This window comes from Myotis myotis, unplaced genomic scaffold (assembly GCF_014108235.1).
Source record: "Myotis myotis isolate mMyoMyo1 unplaced genomic scaffold, mMyoMyo1.p scaffold_m19_p_55, whole genome shotgun sequence".
Classification (NCBI taxonomy): domain Eukaryota; kingdom Metazoa; phylum Chordata; class Mammalia; order Chiroptera; family Vespertilionidae; genus Myotis; species Myotis myotis.
Genome location: NW_023416363.1, coordinates 550,195 through 570,657, shown reverse-complemented (window position 1 = coordinate 570,657; position 20,463 = coordinate 550,195). Strand labels below are relative to the sequence as shown.

Genomic DNA, 20,463 nt, shown 5'->3' with positions numbered 1-20,463 from the left:
GATTACACTTACTTTCATGTGAGAGTTTTTTATTTCTTGAACTGGTAGTACTTTTCCATGTTTCAAAATTCCAAAAATATCAAAAGATACAGAGTGAAAATTATTCCTCATCCCTTTCTCCTCCCCAAGAGCAGCTGGTACGTTGCACCCTTTCTCACAGCGAATGTGTGAGACACAAATGGGAGACACAGCACACACGGCTGCCACTGTCTCACTTAACCACGTGTCCTGGAGCTCTGCCCACGCTCGTACACGGAGACACCCCCAGTTTTTTTTTAAGTATATTTATTGATTTCAGAGAGGAAGGGAGGAGAGATAGACACATCAATGATGAGAGAGAATCGTTCATCAGCTGCCTCCTGCACGCCCCCTATTGGGGATCGAGCCCACAACCCAGGCATGTGCCCTTGGCTGGAATCAAACCTGGGACCCTTCAGTCCACAGGCTGGGGTTCTATCCACTGAGCCAAGCCGGCCAGGGCGACACCCCCAGTTTTACGGCCGGCAGTTCTCCACTTCACACCACAGGCCACTCAGCTAGGCTCCCCGTGGTCGACGCGAAGGTGGCTTCCGCATTTTTACTTTTGACATGAGGTGAGAAACGGTACATTTGCAGAGGTCTCGGCTGCCTGGGAGGCAGGGGGGTGCCCGCCCACGGCCCACTCTGAACCGTGGAAACAGCCCTTCAGGTGCTGCCGTCGCGGGGCCGGTGGAGGGGACGGGGCAACCTCAGGCCAGTCCCGGAGCCACCGAGAACACGGAGCCACAGCGGGGTCCCCCTCCCGGGAACGCCGGCCGGTGGAGCCGTTCTGAGTCTGTACCCCGCACAGCAGAGGGGCAGCGAGAAGGGACTGTCCGAGGGGGTTCAGGGCGCTGGCCTGCTGGTGGCCTGTCCCTTCCTCTGGGGCTGGAGGTGGGGGAGTGGGAGCAGGAAGAGCCGACGTGCAGGTGGTGAGGTCTGCAGAGCAGGAGGCCACCGAGGCCAAAGCTCATTTACCTTCTGGCTTGGGGGGCCGTGGGGGGGGCAATGGGGGGGGCAGACCCCGAGAAAGGGCCCTGGAGCAAGGGGCCGGCTCTGCTGCTGTTCTGGCCGGAAGTTAGAACTCCCAGAGGGGGACAGAGCAGCAAAGCTGTGGGTGAGGAGAGGATACGTGGGGAGGGCGAGGAGCACAAGACGGGCCCCGGGGCACTGTCCTGGGACCCCCAACATTTAAGAGGGGTGGGGAGGGGAGGACAAGGAGGTGGAAGGGATCAGAGGGGCAGGACCCCAGGATGTAGGAGGGCCCGGCCGCAGGCTGGACGACCCAGGGGATGAGGGGATGGGCCAGAGGCAGGGGTGTCTGACCCAGGGATCAGGCCTGTGAGGCTGGAGGAGGGAGGCGCAGAGGACGCCAGCTGCCTGTCACCCACTCTACTCCCCACGCCCGTGTCTCGGGGTGCAGGTCTGCACCATGCAGCCTGGAAAAGCTGAAGACCAGCTTTCCGAGCCCCCTGTCCTGAGGGGGGGGCCGTCCTGGCCCATGAGACGCAGTGGGCGTCTGCTGGAGGCCTGTGCGGGCCTGCCCTTCCCGCTTCTCTTGATCTGGATGCAAGGGCTGGGGCCACGGTCCCCCGAGACGCTGGGGGAGGTGGAGAGGCTGCAGAGCGCGGCGCTGGCCCCAAGGGGGCCTCCAAGGAGCCCCGACCTGCTGAAGCCACTCGGACGTCAGTGTAACGGGCGGCTCCGTGTCCTGTGCCCCCCTTCCTTCCAGGCCACGCCTTCCTGTGCGAAGGGAAGGCTCCCGCCCGCAGGGATCCAGAGGGCGGGGCGGCCGCGGAGGCTGAGCAGGGACACACACCCGGGCTCCGTGGGGGCCCTGCAGGCAGAACCTCAGCGCTGGCTGAGCCGCCAGACGCCCGTCTTTCCGGGACTCTGGGCTCCGCCGGCCTCACCTGCCTCCCGCCGGCTGCAGTGCCTCCCACCCCAGGGCCAGTGCTGCTTCCTTCCTACTTTGGATGGGAATGGCTGCAGCTAACTTCCCTGCGATGCCCGTGCCGGGGGAACAGCAAACAGGGAGGCCGCGTCTGTGTCTCGGAGGAAATGACTGATGTGCAGCAGGGCAGGTGCCGTGTCTATGGGGTCCACTTGGCTCCACTCTAGGTTAGAAAGCGGGAGATTCAAACCCTGGGCTTTTGTTTTTATTACATTTATTGGGGTGACACTGGTCAACACGATCATATAGGTTTCAGGTGTGGGCTTCTGTTACAAGATCCATACACTGCACCGTGCGCCCCCACCCAAGATACAATCCTCTCCTGTCACTTTAAAAATATGTTCTTTATTGATGTCAGAGAGGCAAAGGGAGCGAGAGATAGAAACATCAAAGATGAGAGAGAATCATGGATCGGCTGCCTCCTGCACGCCCCACACGGGGGATCGAGTGTGCCACATGGGCATGTGCCCGACCGGCAATCCTCACCCGAGGATGACTTTCCACGACTTTCTAGAGACAGTGGGTGGGAGGAGAGAGAAGGTTGACATGAGAGATACATCGTTCGGTTGCCTCCTGCACGTGCCCCTACTGGGGCTGGGGGGCCTGCAACTGAGGTACGTGCCCTTGACCCGGAATCGAACCCGTGACCCTTCAGTCTACGGGCCAAGGCTCTAACCGCTGACTAAACCAGCCAGGGCTATCACAGTGCTCTGTACGTCAACAACAGCGTGGACCAAGTTGGCCAGCTTGGCTTTGCTCAGGTTTAAAATTGGAGAGCAGTAAGATGATCGAGGCGGGGTTTGCAACTGTGAACATGAAGGTCCCGTGAGCATGCCCCGCGTCACACAGAAATAAACCATGTTCTCAGAAGTCTGGCCTCACCTGGCACGGACATCTGCGGCCTCCAGCAGAGCCCCCATACAAGGTGACGTCACACAATTCACGAGGAGCCCCAGCACACCTGGGGTGTGAGGCCAGATCAGAGGGCATTTCACCAGGCAAAGCGAGGAGCAGCTGGTGGGCAGGCTGGAGATGGCGACAAAATTCCCCCCCAGAACGAATATAGACGGAAGAAGAGCCCTCGCTGGTGCGGCTCAGTGGACAGAGTCCCAGGTTCCACTCCTGTCAAGGGCACGTGCTCCGGTTGCAGGCTCGATCCCCAGTGGGGGGCATGCAGGAGGCAGCCCATCAAGAATTCTCTCTCATCATTGATGTTTCTGTCTCTCCCTCTCCCTTCCTCTCTGAAATCAATAAAAAAACAAACAAACGTAAAACATTGTTAGCACAGCCCCGCCCAACCAATATACAGTTTGGGAAACGGCAGCTGGTGCTGGGCGCGGTGCCTCTCCCTTGGCAGCGTGGACATTATGGGATGGTGAGCAGCATCCCTGCCCGAGCCCACAAGACGCAGTGGCCCTGCCTCCTGCAGTCCTGACAACCAGCCGTCACCGATGGAGAACCAGCCGGCGGCTCAGAGCAGCGCCGGCTTTCCCAGGCAATGGCTTTCCCAGGAGCAGTGGCATCTCAGGGCTTCCGTGCCGTCTGCCTTGGGCATGAGGGTGGCTGACGTGGCTGATGGGGGTGGGGCAAGCTGCTCTGAAGCCCGCGAAGTGCAGACTGGCCCTGGGGACGCCGCGTGTGCCTATGAAACAATCTGTGTGTAAGTGTGAACGGAGACCCTCGGCCGGCTTCACGGGTGAACACACTAATCCCGCACGCTGAGAACTTCCCAGAAATGCAATGGCATTTTGTTTTGCTCAAAATTCTTCCAAGAGCGAGTCAACTCTCTGAAGATCCACCTCCCGCCTGGCAGGTTTCTCAGTGGTTAGAGCACCGGCCTGTGGACTGAAGGGTCCAGGGTTAGGTTTCTGGCCAAGGGCACGTACCTTATTTGCAGATTCAATCTGTGGCTCCCTTTGGGGCACGAGTGGGAGCAACCAATGGATGTGTCTCTGACACAACAATGTTTCTCTCTGTCTCTCTCTCCTCTGCACCGGTCCCTTCCACTCTCTAAAAAAATAATCCATAGGAAAAATTTTTTATTCTTCTGGTGAGGATTAAAAAAAAAAAAAAAATCCGGTCCCGGACAGGAATGCCCCTCTCAATGCTTCCCAACCTCAGACCCAGTTACTAGACGATGCCCACAGGCCCTGCCAGGTCCCCGGCATGACTGCTCGGTTGGGAGCTTCCGCACCGGCTGGGACACGTTACTCCATTACAGTTACTTTTGCTTCAATCATCCTGCACAGAACGGGGCCCATGTGGGCTTCCTGACGTGACCTGTGAACCCGTCTCAGGGTCCCAGAGGCAACAGAAAGTAAGAGTTTAAAGGGTGCACCGGGCTCCATAGACCGGAGGCCCCCCAAGCTCCGGCGTCTGGGGAGAGCGGGGGCGCCCAGGCCTTCCTCCCCGCGTCAGCCCCACGCGGCCCCTGCGCCGGGTCGGTCGCTGCGGTGCCCGTCCGCCTAGGGGGCCTCCTTGATGTCAAACACCACGGACGCGCCCACGGGCGGCTCCTCCACCGCAATCACGTGCACGGGCTTCCTGTCCTGCACGATCCCCTGGATGTCAAACAGCGCGAGCGCCTTGCTGGCAGGCGGCCCTGCCCGGGGCCCGTCCCCGGGGGCCTCGCCTGGGTGCAGGTGAGGCACCAAGCTGCGGCCCAGGGGCTGCTCCGGCCGCCGCCGCCGCCGCCCGCGAGGCCCGTCCCGCGTGTGCGTCACCTGGTGCCGGATGAGGTGCGAGCTCTGGATGAAGCACTTCCCGCACTGGCCGCAGCGGAAGGGCCGGTCACTGCGCGGGGCGCTCTCCCCCGGCGCCAGGGCCGGGTCGCAGCCCAGGGCGCCCGCCCACGGGTGCGCCGCGAGCGCCGCCTGCTGGAAGATGAGCCGCTGGCGGCACTCGTAGGGCTTCTCGCCCGCGTGCTTGCGCTGGTGCTGCGCCAGCGAGGAGCTGTGCCGGAAGCCCTTGCCGCAGTGGCTGCACTCGTAGGGCCGCTCCTCCGTGTGCGTCCGCAGGTGCAGGAAGAGGCAGGTGGTCCGCGAGAAGGCCTTCCCGCACACGCTGCAGGCGTAGGGCTTCTCGCCGGTGTGCGTGCGCCGGTGCCGGCCCAGCGAGGAGTTCTGGTTGAAGGCGCGGCCGCAGTCCTGGCAGGCGTAGGGCTTCTCGCCCGTGTGGATGCGGCGGTGCACGGTGAGGTGCGTGCTGTGGCAGAAGGACTTGCCGCACTCGGCGCACTTGTAGGGCTTGTCGCCCGTGTGGATGCGCTCGTGCTGCACCAGCGAGGAGTTCTGGCTGAAGGCCTTGCCGCACTCCTTGCACATGTACGGCCGCTCCCCGGTGTGGATGCGCTTGTGCACCGTGAGGTGCGCGTTGTGGTTGAAGGCCTTGCCGCAGTCCGCGCACTTGTAGGGCTTCTCGGGGGGGCCGGCCGCGAGCTCCGCCAGGGCCCCGCCGTCCCAGGGCGGCTCCGAGGAGCCGGGCTGCTGGCCGGGGGCGCGGGGATGGGCCCCCGAGTCTGTGGCCGGCGAGTCGGAGGGACAGGAGGCCGCGCTCCCGGGGGCCGCGGGGAACGGGCCCAGGTCTGCGCTCGGGGCACGGCTCTCCCCGGGGCCGGGGCTCTCGGGGCTCCTCCCCGGAGCGGGTGCTGCCTCGAGGCGGAACTCCGCGGGCCGGGAGCCGCCCTGGTCCTCCTCGCCCCAGCCTTCCCCCGGGGCGGGGCGGGCGGCGGCCCCCGGGAGGCCTGTCCTGTCCGCGACGCTGGACGGCGCCTCCTCAGGAAGGACCTGCCCCGCGGGCGGCGCGGGCCCTTCAGGTCCCGGGTCCCAGCCTGGAAGAAAGCAGAGCTATGAGGCCGGGAAGGAACAGGGGAGTCGGCCTGCCCCCCCCGCCCGCCCCCCCCCAGGCCGAGGTCTGCTCTGATGCCAACGCCAGTGCCCGGCTGCACCCACCGCTGCCCTCACCCATCCTCCGACCCCATTCCAGGCCCCTCCCCGGGCGGGGCGGCCGCCCAGAGCACAGGCGGAAAGCGAGGTACCCCAGCGACGGGTGGCCTTTATGTTAGTTTGTTTCTAAACTTTAGTTTTTACTTTTTCACTCACAGCTGACATACAATACCGGTACCGGTATATTTAGTTTAAATGGACAACCCAGTGATTAGACGTTATATCACATAAGTGATCAGGATTTTGTGTTTGAAAAGGGTCTGTCTGTAGAAAAAAAAAAAAAAATGCACCACAGGCAGAATTCTAACCTCCGGCCTGCGGTCCAGTCGCAGCCACGGGGGCACTGCCTGGAGGGTCTGCAGGCGGCAGGAAGGTCGCCATCAGCTGCCCTGGACCCTCACAGCAGGGAGATGGGCCCCGGCCGGTGTGGCTATTGGCTGAGCACGTCCAGTGCACCGAAGGTCACCGGTTCGATTCCCGGTCAGCGCACATGCCTGGGCTGTGGGTCTGGTTCCTGGTCAGAGTGCATGAGGGAGGCAACCAATCAATGTTTCTCTCTCTGCCCTTCCTCTCTCTAAAATCAATAAAAACATATTTAGGGAACATGTGGAAGCACCCTATCAGTGGGCCTCTCTCCCTCATCAATTTCTCTCTCTCTCTCTTGCCCCTCCTTCCCTTCTACTCTCTTTAAAAATCAATGGAAAAAATATCCTCTGGTGAGGATTAAAATAAAAAATACAAAAAAAGAAAAAAGAATCTGGGTTACCCGGGTGGTCTCAAAGCCACCCCCTCAACGTTTACGGGACGAGGGAGGAGGACGGGGAGCGCTTGTGCAGGGGCATCAGTCAGGAGTGCAGGAGCCTCTGAGCTGAGAACAGCCCTTGGACGATGGTCTGCAAAGACCCGGGACCCTCAGTCCCAGGACGCACAAAGCTGAACTTGGCCAGCAGCCCGGTGCGGCCTCCCAGTGAGCCCACCCCAGCCTGGCTGACGTGACTATGGCCACGTGACCCGGAGCAGGAAAACCAGCCGGGTCTGACAGACAGAACTTAGACATCAGTGTGTGTGACTGTTTTTATAAAACTTACCTTTATTGTTGAAAGTATTACAAATACCCCTTTTCCCACCATTGACCCCTTCTAGCCCACCCGCTCTCCCTGCCCAATGTGTGTTGTTTTAAGCTGTTATTTTCATGGTGATAGAAAACAGACTACACGCAGCCTGCAAAGCCTAAAACACTTGCTATCTGACCTCAGATGCTGGGGATCAAGCAGTCACCCCAACAGAGGGAGAGCCTGCCGTCAGGAGCTGGGAGCAGACGCTGAACGAAGCCTGGAGCAGCAGCCTGGGGGCTCAGGGCAGGCGAGCAGCTCAGTTTTATAAAACCCGAGTCACAGGCCACAAGCAAGCAGGGTGCCCACCTCAGGACACCCTGGGGAGCTGCAGGGCCGAGGCCCCCAGGCCCAGGAGGGCTCCCTGCTTAGTGCACTGAGGTGAAGGTGGACCCATTTTCTCTGGCTGCTGCAACCACCACCAGACTCAGCACCAGGGGAGCAGCGACCCGGGGCCCACGGGGACAGCGGCCCGGGGCCCACGGGGACAGCGGCCCGGGGCCCACGGGGACAGCGGCCCGGGGCCCACGGGGACAGCGGCCCGGGGCCCACGGGGACAGCGACCCGGGGCCCACGGGGACAGCGACCCGGGGCCCACGGGGAGCAGCGACCCGGGGCCCACGGGGACAGCGACCCGGGGCCCATGGGGACAGCGACCCGGAGCCCACGGGGACAGTGACCCGGAGCCCATGGGGACAGCGGCCTGGAGGCTGCCTTCCTCTGGACTTGGCCTCGCCCGCCCTTTCCCCTTTCTGGACCTTCCCCGTCACCTTTCGCTGTGAGCACTGGTCTGGAGGACCCGGCTCACCACCCATTCCCAGCAGCGCCCCATAGGGATCCCCACCTGGACAGCAGCCCTGGGCGAGTCCGTGCTCCACCACCCACAGCTCAGCGCCTCGCTCCAGCTGGGAGATGACTTCCGGTTTGGGAAGCTCAGGCCCTGGAAACAGAGACATGGAATGTGGGTTCTGCTCGGGACACGAAGCAGCAGCCCGCCCCCAGCCCTGGACCCCTGACCGCCAGGCGGGGAGTCTCACACAGGAGGAGGCTCTGCCACGGGACAGAGAAGGGCGGACACCTCCCCGTCCACACGTCCCTCAGGGAAGAACCCAAGGTCCTGGTCCCCAGCCCCAGGCAACTACGACCTGCTACCCATGAAGAATTAGTGCAGGAATCTGCTCTCAGCTCGGGCAGCGGCCTCACCCACAGAGAGCAGGTGCCCGAAGGTCTCCAGCATCACGTCCCGGTACAGCGTCCTCTGCGCCGGGTCCAGCCGCCCCCACTCCTCCGGGGAGAAGTCCACGGCCACGTCCCGGAAGGTCACCGGCTCCTGAAACATCACACACAGGATCAATCAGCTGGGTGTCCCCTCAGCGTTCGCAGGAAGAGGAGGAGACGGCAGCCAGGGTCCTGACAGTGCATGTTCTGGGGATGTGAGCCGGGTCTCGCTGGCACCTACGGGGCTTCTATATGTCCCTGTGGATGGCAAAGCGAGGACATGTGAGAGCCGCCAGTGAGATCAGAACCACCCCCGCAGACCTACAACTGGTCTCAGACAGGTGAGGGTGCGGACAGAGGCCGTCTGCACTCCTGCCTCGCAGATCTGTGGGCCACGGAACGGCTGCTGTCAGGCCCTGGGCCTGGGAGGGTTTGTTATGCATCTACAGTTAACACGAACCCTCAGGCTCAAAGCCAGGCCTGGCCGCTCTGACAAGAGGGCTACAGTGAAGAGTCGGAAACCCCCTGCCCTCAGGGACCGAGCAGGCTCCCAGGGCTGGCGTGGCCAGTGCGAGCGTTTAACCCGAGGCCGACACTGGAGGGGACAGGGGATGGGCCCCGTGTACAGGGGCAGCCGGACTCAACTGACTGTGGGGAAACGCGGCCTCAAGTGGTCAGAACTGCCCGTCTCTGGTGAGAAGCTGAAAATTAGGTCATGTTTTCAAGGGAAAACTCTTAATTTTTAGACACTGATACAATGTACCTAAAATGTGTCCCACAGCCCTGGCCAGTGTGGCTCAGTGGATAGAGCACCGGCCTGTGGACTGAAGGGCCTCAGGTTCCGTTCCAGTCAAGGGCACGGACCTCGGTTAGGGCTCGATGCCCGGGCCTGGGCAGGGTGCGTGCCAGAGGCAACCAATGGATGTGTGTGCCTCTTCCTGTCTCTCCCCCGCCCTCCCACTCTCTCTAAAGATCAACAGAAAAATGTCCTCGGGTGAGAACTGACAACAACAACAAAAAGCAGCCCGGAGCAGGGACCCACACGGCCTCCTCGTTTCCTGCCTCCTCGGGGCTGTGGCGGGGCCTGCGTGGCTGAGACACGTCCTCCAGGACAAGCAGGGAGCCGCGTGCACAAGCATAACGTCGGTCCCCTGCCTCACGTAAACGTAGGAGCCGAAGCGACTGAACTCTTAGAAGAAAACACAGGGATAATCTTCATGCCCTTGGACTTGGCAAAGGACTCTTAGAGACACAGCAAAAAGCACAAGCAGGAAGTAAACGGAACGCCCTCAACAGGAAAAACCTGTGCCCCAGAGGAGACTCCAGCGAACAGACACCCACGTAATGGAAGGTACTAACTGCAACACACACACTAATCCGATAGAAGATCTGGATCCAGAAGACACAAAGAAATCGTACAACTCAAGAGTAAAGGCCACATAACAAAGCTAACAAAGGAGCTAAGAGAAAACCTCCAAGCAGATGGAGCCCTGGCAGGGAGAGCGCCGTCCCCATAGGCCTCGGGTGCAGGGGTGAGCCCAGGTCCGGGCACGTGCAAGAACCCACCAACGGGCTGGACAGTGTCTCCAGGCCCGGCGCCCTCCCCTGCGCAGAAGGGCTGCCCATTGGCTTCTCCCTCAGGGCACCTGCCTGGGTTTCGGGCTCAATCCCCAGTGGGGGGCGTGCAGGAGGCAGCTGACCATGTTTCTATCTCCCCGCTGAGCATAGACCTAAGGACCAGGAGTCCCAGAAACGCCAATCAGAAAGGAGATATGCACCCCTATGTTCACAGCAGCACAAGTCACCATAGCTAAGATCTGGAAACAGCCCAAGTGCCCATCAGCAGATGAGTGGATTAGAAAACTGTGGTGCATCTACACGATGGAACACTACGTACGCTGCTGTAAGAAAGAAGGAACTTTTACCATTTGCAACAGCATGGAGGGACCTGGAGAGCATTATGCTCAGCGAAATAAGCCAGTCGGAGAAGGAAAAATACCACATGATCTCACCCATGTGTGGGGTATAACGATCAACATAAACTAATGAACAAGAATAGATCCAGAGACAAATGGAAGGGGAGGGGGGTTAGAGATGAACCAAAGGACTTGTATTCATGCATATCAGCATAACCAACAGACACAGGCCCTGGGGCAGTGGGGGCTTGCCCGGGTGGGAATGGCTGGGGGTGGGGGGGGGGGCGTCAATTGGGGAAAAAGGGACATATGTAAAACTTTAGACAAAAAAAAAAAAAAAATTATAAAAATAAGCAAACAAATAAATAATAATGATAAATACAAAATATATATATATATATATATATATATATATATATATATATAGAACCAGATGGTCACAGGTCAATTCCCAGTCAGGGCACATGCCCGGGGCTCAGGCTCAATCCCCAGTGGGGGCCGGTGCAGGAGGCAGCTGACCCATGTTGCTCTCTCACATCCATGTCTCTCTCTCTCTCTCTCTCTCTCTCTCTCTCTCTCGCTCTTTGTCCGCCCCCCCCCCGCCCCTTTCTGCTAAAAATCAGTAAACATATCCTCCAGTGAGCATTTAAAAAAAAAAAAAGTTCAAAGATGCCAGCTTCAGGAATTCTGACTTTTGTCTCCTTACAATGGGGAGAAACAGCACTTTTATTATTATTATTATTTTTTTAAATAAAGTTATTCTTTTTTAAAATTTATTTATTGATTTCAGAGAGGAAGGGAGGGGGACAGAGCGATAGAAACATCAACGATGAGAGAGAATCATGGATCGGCCGCCTCCTGCACGCCCCGCACTGGGGATCGAGCTCACAACCCAGGCAGGTGCCCTTGGCTGGAATCGAACCCGGGACCCTTCAGTCCGCAGCCCGACGCTCTATCCACTGAACCACACCAGCTGGGCGGCATTTTTTTTAAAAAAAAATTTGATTTTAGAGAGAGGAAGGGAGAGGGAGGGAGAGAAACATCAATGAGAGAGGATCAGGCATCAGCTGCCTCCTGCACCCCCCCCTCCCCCACGAGCCCGCAGCGCCCCGACCAGGACTTGAACCTTGACCTCCCGGTTCATAGGTCACGCTCAGCCAGACAAGCACAGGCAGCGGCCACTCCGCCTGGACTCGCCGGGGCCCGGGGTATCTCTCCGCCCCTCACGGGGGGCGGGGCCGCCTGACGTCTCCTCGCCTCCCGAGGGGCTGCCCGGCCCGCAGGCCAGGGTCCCGGGAAGGACCCTCAGCCGCATCCGAGCCCGGGAGGCGGGGGAGCGGCCGCGCACGCCCGCCTCGCCTCAGTTTCCCCGCGCGCCGCGGGGGTGAAAGGTCAGACGCGGAGGGAGACGTCCGGCCGGGCCCGCGGCCGCCGTCGTTACGGCTATTGTTACTGTTACCTGCGGCCGTCCCGGCGGCGGCCCCGGCGCCACCGCCATCGCCCACGCGGCCGCTTCCTCCTCAGGGTCCATCTGGGGCCGAGAGGTCAAGGACGAGAGCGCGGGGAGACCCCAAACCCGCGAGCCTCCCCCGCCGCAGGGTCCGCTACTGCTCGCCCACCGCGGGACAATGGCGGCCGCTCCGGGGACGTCCAGACTACAACTCCCAGAAGGCCGCGCGGCGCGTGGCAGCGCGCAACCAATGGGGTCTCCGGTTGTTGAGGCTTCGACCAATAGGAGGCTTCTGGCATCGGGCCAATGGGAGCCTCCGCCTACCGACTTCCGGCCAATGGGGCCCGAGGCGACTCCGGGATGCGGTGACACGAGGCGGTGGGGCGACCGGGGCCGTGTCGCCGGGGAGACGCGGGGGGCGGGGATGGCGTCCCAGCCTCCGCGGTCGGCACCTCTTCTCCGGCGGCTCCCGCCTGCGCCCCCCTCACAACACTCTCTACGCCGGAACTGGATGAGCTGGTGTTAAGTCGGGCGTTGGGGGGCCCCCTTTTTATCTTTTTTAAAAATATATATTTTTATTAATTTCGGAGAAGAGAGAGATAAAACATCAATGATGAGAGAGAATCGTGGATCGGCCGCCTCCTGCACGCCCCCTACTGGGGATCGAGCCCGCAACCCGGGCGTGTGGCCTTGACCGGAATCGAACCGGGACCCTCCAGCCCGCAGTCCGACGCTCTGCCCACTGAGCCACACCAGCCAGGGCCCCTTTTTATCTTTGGGGTACCTTGCTGCCTCGGACTCTAAAAATATTTCTACCGCCTTGGCTGGGTGGGTCGGTTGGTTGGAGCGTCATCCCGCACATGGAAAAGGTTGCGGGTTCGATTCAGGTCAGGGAGCGTGCCGAGGTTGAGGGTTTGATCCCAGTTAGGGCGCAATAAGAATCAACCGATGAAAAAAAACAAAAAGAATCAACCAATGATTGTGTAAGTGGAACAACAAATCGGTCTCTCTCTCTCTCTCTCTCTCTCTCTCTCTCTCTCTCTCTCTCTCTCTCTCTAATAAATCAATAAACCTGGCAGGTGTCGCTCCGGCTGGGAGTTGAGCCTTGAACCTGAGAGGTTCCCAGTTTGACGCCCAGTCAGGGCACGTGCCTGCGTTTCAGGCTCCATCCCCAGTAGGGGGCGTCCAAGAGGCAGCGGACAGATGTTTCTCATCAATTTCTATCGATCCCTGATCCCTTTCCCTCTCTCTCTAAAAGAAGTCAATAAAAAACCATATTAAGCCCTAACCGGTGTGGCTCAGTGGATAGAGCATCGGCCTGCGGACTGAAGGGTCCCGGGTTCGATTCCGGTCAAGGGCATGGACCTTGGTTGCGGGCACATCCCAAGTAGGAGATGTGCAGGAGGCAATTGATCGATGTTTCTCTCTCATCGATGTTTCTAACTCTCTATCCCTCTCCCTTCCTGTGAAAAATCAATAAAATGTATTAAAAAAAACATATTAAAATCAATAACAAATAAACCAGAGCCAAGGAACTCAAATCCAAGCAGAAGTATATTTAGAAAGTCACAGAGGTAGAAGTGACACGTGGAGGAAGTGAGCCAGCCAGGCTGCGTGGACTCAAGAAGCAAAGGCAGGTGACTCAGGGAAGAGGGGGGTGAAGGAAAGGCTCTGGCCGGCCCAAGAGAGAGAGCGCCTTAAATTGAACCTTATATTATTTATTGGGGTGGGGGAAATGCAGCATGATTTTTAAAAATATACATTTTATTGATTTTTAAAAAATATTTTATTGATTTCTTACAGAGAGGAAGGGAGAGGGATAGAGAGTTAGAAACATCGATGAGAGAGAAACATCGATCAGCTGCCTCCTGCACACCCCCCACTGGGGATGTGCCCACAACCAAGGTACATGCCCTTGACCGGAATCGAACCCGGGACCCTTCAGTCCGCAGGCCGACGCTCTATCCACTGAGCCACACCGGTTAGGGCCTGCAGCATGATATGATTTTTTGATGACGTTCTCTTATCTCAAGACTACAAGATGGAATCATGGCAAGAAACATCATGCACACTGAGGTGTGAGGACAGGTTCCTGAAAACCAGTATGAAGCAGGAACTCGATGACCCGTGTGCTTTCTCCATGTGTGTAGCCAGAGCTGCTGTTTCTTTTTGTTTGTGGTTTTTTTTTTTAAAATATATTTTATTGATTTTTTACAGAGAGGAGGGAGAGAGATAGCTAGAAACATTGATGAGAGAGAAACATCAATCAGCCGCCTCCTGCACACCCCCTACTGGGGATGTGCCCGCAACCCAGGTACATGCCCTTGACCGGAATCAAACCCAGGACCTTTCAGTCCGCAGGCCGACGCTCTATCCACTGAGCCAAATCAGTTTCGGCCAGAGCTGCCGTTTAAGCAGCTTAATGGAACAGGCTCTGTGGCTAACTGTATTCATGTTTGAAGAGGTATGAAACTTACAGAAAAAGGGTGAACACGGCAGACTGAGGCTGCACATGTTCAAGGTCCTAAAATGTAAAGTGGGCCCTTGGCTGTCACCCGGGAAGTAGGCTTTGAGTGTTGTCTGTGCCCAGTCTCTGGAAAGAAAAAAAAAAAAAAAAGTAAAAGAACGTTATTTGCACTGAGCCCCTGCTTTGCTTCTGGGAGTGTGGACTTTGGCACATGCTGGGCAGAAGGTGCCCGCTTGCCAGGTTCTGTGCTGTGTGTGACCACCTCAAAGGCGGGCCAGCGATGTTAACCTACACATGCATTTCCCCAGACTCTGCCTGAATTTTCCTTTACAAACCAACCGTGTATCCTCGGCACATCACCTGCACAAAACTACACATGGGGTCCCATGAAATCTGGAAAATCTCTGGATGTGGGGGGGATCCAAGACCAGGCAAGGGATTCTTTTTTTTTTTAATTTTTTTTTTATTGATTTCTGAGGAAGGGAGAGGGAGAGATAGAAACATCAATGATGAGAGACAATCATTGATTGGCTGCCTTCTGCACGCCCCCTACTGGGGATCGAGCCTGCAACCCAGGCATGTGCCCTCGGCCATAATCGAACCTGAGACCCTTCAGTCCACAGGCCGATGCTCTATCCACTGAACCAAACCAGCCAGGGTGAGGCAAGGGATTCTTCTGAGAGCCTTCACAGGGAGCTGCTGACACCCGATCCCAGAATTCTAGTCCCCAGACTGTGACAGAACAAACTTGTTGCAAGGCATCTCATGGTGGAAATTTGTTGTGCGGCCATAGGGAGCGAGTGCAGGCTCCATCAGGGGTCCCGTGCTGTGCTGTTCAGTGGGGATGCCCAGAGAGCGGATGAACCTCAGCAGACGGAAACTGGAGCTTCCCTGGGGCCAAGGAAAGAGGAAAGCAACCTTTTTTCTTTTTAATATATATTTTTTATTGATTTTTTACAGAGTGGAAGGGAGCGGGATAGAGAGTTAGAAACAGATGAGAGAGAAACATTGATCAGCTGCCTCCTGCACACCCCCCACTGGGGATGTGCCCGCAACCCAGGTACATGCCCTTGACCGGAATCGAACCTGGGACCTTTCAGTCCGCAGGCCGACGCTCTATCCACCGAGCCAAACCGGTTTCGGCTTTAATATATATTTTTTATTGATTTTTTACAGAGTGGAAGGGAGCGGGATAGAGAGTTAGAAACAGATGAGAGAGAAACATCGATCAGCTGCCTCCTGCACCCCCCCCCCCCCCCACTGGGGATGTGCCCGCAACCAAGGTACATGCCCTTGACCGGAATCTAACCCGGGCCTTCAGTCCGCAGGCCGATGCTCTATCCACTGAGCCACACCAGTTAGGGCGGGAAAGCAACCTTAAAGGCATCCACCTGATAAGAAAATGGTAGGGAAAAGACCCCCAGGGATGGAGTATCCCTAAGAAGCCCATGAAAGTGCCCGCATGAGAGAGACTTTGAACCACCTACACGGCTCAGAAAGCACAAAACCACCTTATACACGTGTTAGAGAATTAAGAGGGATCCCATTCCCTTCTCCTCTCCGCGTTCTTCCCTGGCAGCATCCCCAGTGGAGTCAGAAACTACAGCCAGAGAGACGGAGGGAGAAGAGGAGGGAGCGGAAGGGAGCTGCCTTCCCCTCAGGTGGCTGGCAGGAAGCTGAGGGAGGGAGAGGGCCTGTAATTTTGAAGGAAGTTCATGAGCTATTTTGTGGCACTGGATCCTCTAAGCACCTTACCTAAAAGTGTTTTCCAGGCGGAGTTATCTGAAAGGGAACGGAAAGGTCATGGGACAGAAGAACTTCCATTGAACAAAGGCAAAAATTAAGTTGCTTTATAATAAAAAAAACCCAAAACACATTATGTGTAGGATTATGAACCGGGAATTCTGTTAGATTCCCGGTCAGGGCACATGCCCTGGTTGTGGGCTCGATCCCCAGTGTGGGGCATGCAGGAGGCAGCCCATCAATGATTCTCTCTCATCATTGATGATTCTCTCTCCCCCTCTCCCCTCCTCTCTGAAATATTTAAAGCAGCCGGCGGTAAGACAAAATAGGTGTGGTTTCTCTTTCGGGTCTTCTTTTGACCTAAGTGACAACTTCAAGTGAAACCAACAAAAAGGAAACATAAATATACAATTTTAAAAAGTATATTTTTATTGATGTCAGGGAGGAAGGGAGAGGGAGAGACAGGAACATCAGTGATGAGACAGAATCATTATTGGCTGCCTCCGCATGCCCAACACCGGGGATCGGATTCACAACCTGGGCATGTGCCCTGAACCAGGAGTCAAACCATGACCTCCTGGTTCATAGGTCGACGCTCAACCACTGAGCCACACTGGCTGGGCATAAATATACAATTTTGAGAATACAAAATGTTTACAAATATAGGTTACAGAAAGTGCCCTCAAACTACACAAATATCCAGGTACCACCTAAGCCTGACCAGATGGACTCTCTGAAAATGGGCCCAGAAACCTGCAATTCCAACACCTTTTTCAGGTGGGTCCTACGCACAGTATGAGAATCATTTCAGGTGGGAAGGTCTTAGGTTCCCATTTTAAATGAGCCCAGTTCTTGGGTCCTTAAGAGCCTCAGGTTTCTGATTTGTTAAGGGCAGAAGACCTCTCAGGCAGGGCCGGACGCACTCACTGCAGACACCCCGTCCTCCCACTTCCTGCACACAGATGTCTCTGTGTGATTCCCACTGGGGGTTGCCTCCAGGAGCACATAGCCACAGAGCCTGTGTGGGCTCCCCATTTTGGAGAGAAGGGACGTGAATAGTACCCTGGGACCTCAGACACACATTCTGAGACTCCAGTAGCACCTTCACTGAACAAAGCTACTTTCAGGACTTACTGAGTGGAACTTGCTTAGATGTCTGGACAAGAATGTCACACAAGCCCTAGCCGGTTTGGCTCAGTGGATAGAGCCTCGGCTTGCAGACTGAGGGGTCCCAGGTTCGATTCTGGACAAGGGCACATGCCTGGGTTGCGGTCTCCCTTCCTCTCTAAAATCAACATATATATATAGTGGGGCCTTGACTTACGAGTGTCCCGACTAATGAGTTTTTTTGAGATACGAGCCATCTCTCTGCCGATTTTTTGCTTTGAGTTGCAAGCTCAAAAAAATTCATGTTACGAACCAGCTTCAGATATCCCACCGCTAGTTGGCACAGCGAGCGTCACAGTGATTTGACAAGTAATTTGAGTTATGAGCTCCATCATGGAATGAATTAAACTCGTAAGTCAAGGCCCCACTGTATGTATGTGTGTGTGTGTATAATGTCAAACATTCACTTTGCTGGATCTGTTGGGTGGGTCCTTCCTCCCAGGCTCCACCTTCTGAAAGCTGCAGAACTGTACTGGTTGGGGCAGCAGGGCCAAGTGTCCCAAGAAGCAAAGCCCCCACCAGCCCTGTACAGACCGCCCATCACAAGGTGGTCCCCTATGAATCACAAGGGCTGTTACCTAAAGGATGTTATGAAAGGTGCCATCAACTGCCTGAAGGCACTTGGGGAAATACAGTGAGTAATTGTGGCTATGCCAATTCCCACACGTCTTATTTATTAATCCTCACTTGAGATTATTTTTGTCCATTGGGAGTGGGAGAGAAATATCCATCGCTTGCCGCCTACACTGGTCCTGACTGGTGCCGGTGATCGAACCTGTAACCCGGGTACGTGCCCTTGACCAAGAATCAAACCCAAGACCCTCTGGTGCACAGGCCAAGGCTTTAACCCTGAGCAACACTGGTTAGGGCCACACACTTGCCTTTCCTCTTCAGACGGACCCTGCCTAGTTGTCCCAGGATACGAACCCCCTCTCCAGGCCCACAGTGACTTCCTGATGAGGCTTCTGCAGTATCAAGTCTTAAAAACAGCCCATCCAGTGTGGCTCAATGGTTGAGCATCAATCTATGTGCCAGGAGGTCACGATGCAATTCCAGGTTGGGGCACATGCCTGGGTTGCGGACTCCGTCCCTAGTGAGGGGAGTGCTGGAGGAAGCTGATCAGTGATTCGCTCTCATCATATGTTTCTGTTTCTCCCTTCCTCTGAAATCAATCAAAACCAAACCAGCCCTGACCGGTTTGGCTCAGGGGATAGAGCGTCGGCCTGCGGACTGAAGGGTCTTGGGTTTGATTCCGGTCAAAGGCATGTACCTTGGTTGCGGGCTCATTCCCAGTGGGGGGTGTGCAGGAGGCAACTGATCGAACTCTCTATCCCTCTCCTTTCCTCTCTGTGAAAAATCAATTAAAATATATTAAAAAAAAACAAACAAACCAACAAACAAATAACATTAACCCATCTTTAATTCCAATGACTTCTACGAAGCCAAGGAGACTTTCTGTCCTACTGTAATGAGGCAAACAGGAGAGTCTGACGTATTTTCCTCTCACGCCTGCTGCTTAAATTGCCAGTTTACTTTTACAGCAATAGTGAATCAAAAAAAGGGAAAGTGTACATAATCCCACAAATCACCTGCAATTGTCCTCATGTACACTGTCTTGCTCACCTATGGGTACATATATGAAGTTACTCGAATAAGAAGTGTGCCAGGGAAGGAAAGACAGGCTTAACGTGGAAAGCAACTGTCTCCGGCTCCACCCTACCCAACAGCCACACATTCCACCGACTACTTTTAACCGTTTTTACTCCAGTTCCTAAATAAGGCTGTGTCTGTAATTCTGACCTTCCATGGCTTACACACTGTACTGCCTTCCTTCTTGGATAAGGAAGTAAGATTTTACTTAGTTCTGTGATCCTCTTTGATTCCAATTTTTGTCCCATCACTGTTTCACGTTATAATTTTGGCCTCCTAAGTAACCTAACCTATTCTATCTAAAAGCTAACTTCCTAAGATGAGGATGCAGAGAAACTCCCCTACACCCCACCCCCAAATTCGCCATTACACCTCCGAGTTTCTTGGTAAAATGCAAAACCAGCACCTACTGTTTATACTAGTTATAAAAATAGTGTTTAGTGAAGGGCCAAGCAAAACAATCTGAGTATATTTCTCCCTCTTTTATTCCAATCTCATGAGTCCTCTGCCTTTTCTAGGATGAAACATTAACATCACAGTCAAATGAAGACTCCTTTCTAAAGTCTGGCTCACACCTGGACTACAACTGTCTCGTATATTTGTTTCTTTTTAACAATTTGTTTACCCTAGAGTTCCGATACACACCCCTTCTCCCCCACCGTTAGAACACTCCTTTTTAAAAAAATTCCCTTAAACTTATACTCTCCAGAAGTTTCTACAATGTTTTCTTGACTACAGTATTCTCAATTTCTCAAATTCTCATGCTACATGGATCCCACTAATCCTGGACAGTATTTGGCATGATCTTAAGATTTTCTTTCAGCTCTGCAGGAGTTTCCTTTTCTCCAACTTTCTTTTTTTTTTAGCCAATTATAGTGTATTTTTGTCCTCATAACTCTCTAGAGTTATCTTAGACTTATTTTCATTTGCAATTATTTCTTGGCTCAATCTCCATTTTAAATGTTCGGTTGCCCAAGTATCTGTTCTTTCTTTTCTTAATCCGTTTTCCTTTCACATTGAAAGCTTTCACGTCTCTTGCTCCCTACCTTCCATCTATATTGAAGAGACTATCTGGAAAAACATGGGAGCCTCCATAGATGGGGAGGGAAGCTTGTTTAATGGCAAGATTTGCTTTGAAGGGAGTGGGGCCAGAACCAGGTATTAGGATGAAGGGAACTGAGATGCCAAGAAAAGGCAGCCCTTGTTCTGGAGCATCAATCTCCTAGTCTCCAGACTAAATTTTTTTTTTTGGGGGGGGGATACCTCATTTACTCCCTATTTTATTTTGCTCAGCCACAGGCAGATAATGCAAAACAAGAAGAGGGAGGAAACTTGGAATTTCACCAACGGACCATCAGTTAACCCTGCTTTTCTGCCCCAACTGTTAGTCTGAAACTCTGCCAAGGGGCTGAGACCTCCAGTGCCACAGCCCTCTCTTCATGGTCCTGGCTTTAGCCTTTTCCACTCTGCATCTCCAGGCGATGGTCTCCCACCTGCTTTCACTTTGCTCAAATCTGCAGTGATGGCCTCTCCACTTCACCATTATTGATACACACTTCAGCCTTTTTTGGGGGGGAACAAACCTTCCAATACCTTATCATTTCTACGAATGTATTATAGGGATAACATCTGATTAAGTTTGGGTGGTTGTTTGCAATAAAATGATAGTGTGATGGACACAGTTCCATTCTGAATTTCCCATTTCCTGCTAAAAGCTTTGAAAACTTTCCATCAGCTGTCATGGTCATACCTTCTCACCTAAATGTATACGTACACACATTTTAGTGCACATACAGGTAACTTGTGCTGTTTTGGGAAATGACA

The 20,463-nt window shown here is 55.2% G+C and overlaps 1 protein-coding gene across 1 annotated transcript in view; it reads right to left on the bottom strand.

Moving 5' to 3' along the window:
* Positions 1 to 2,169: 2,169 nt before the first annotated feature.
* Positions 2,170 to 20,463, bottom strand: part of ZNF274 (zinc finger protein 274) — a 58,999-nt gene continuing 40,705 nt past the window's right edge. The window contains exons 11-14 of the mRNA XM_036311475.1: positions 11,622 to 12,128; positions 8,232 to 8,358; positions 7,873 to 7,968; positions 2,170 to 5,801 (exon numbers count right to left, since the gene is read on the bottom strand). Of these exons, the coding sequence (XP_036167368.1) occupies positions 4,438 to 5,801; positions 7,873 to 7,968; positions 8,232 to 8,358; positions 11,622 to 12,128 (2,094 nt within the window). The 3' untranslated portion in view covers positions 2,170 to 4,437. The remainder of the gene's footprint in view (positions 5,802 to 7,872; positions 7,969 to 8,231; positions 8,359 to 11,621; positions 12,129 to 20,463) is intronic.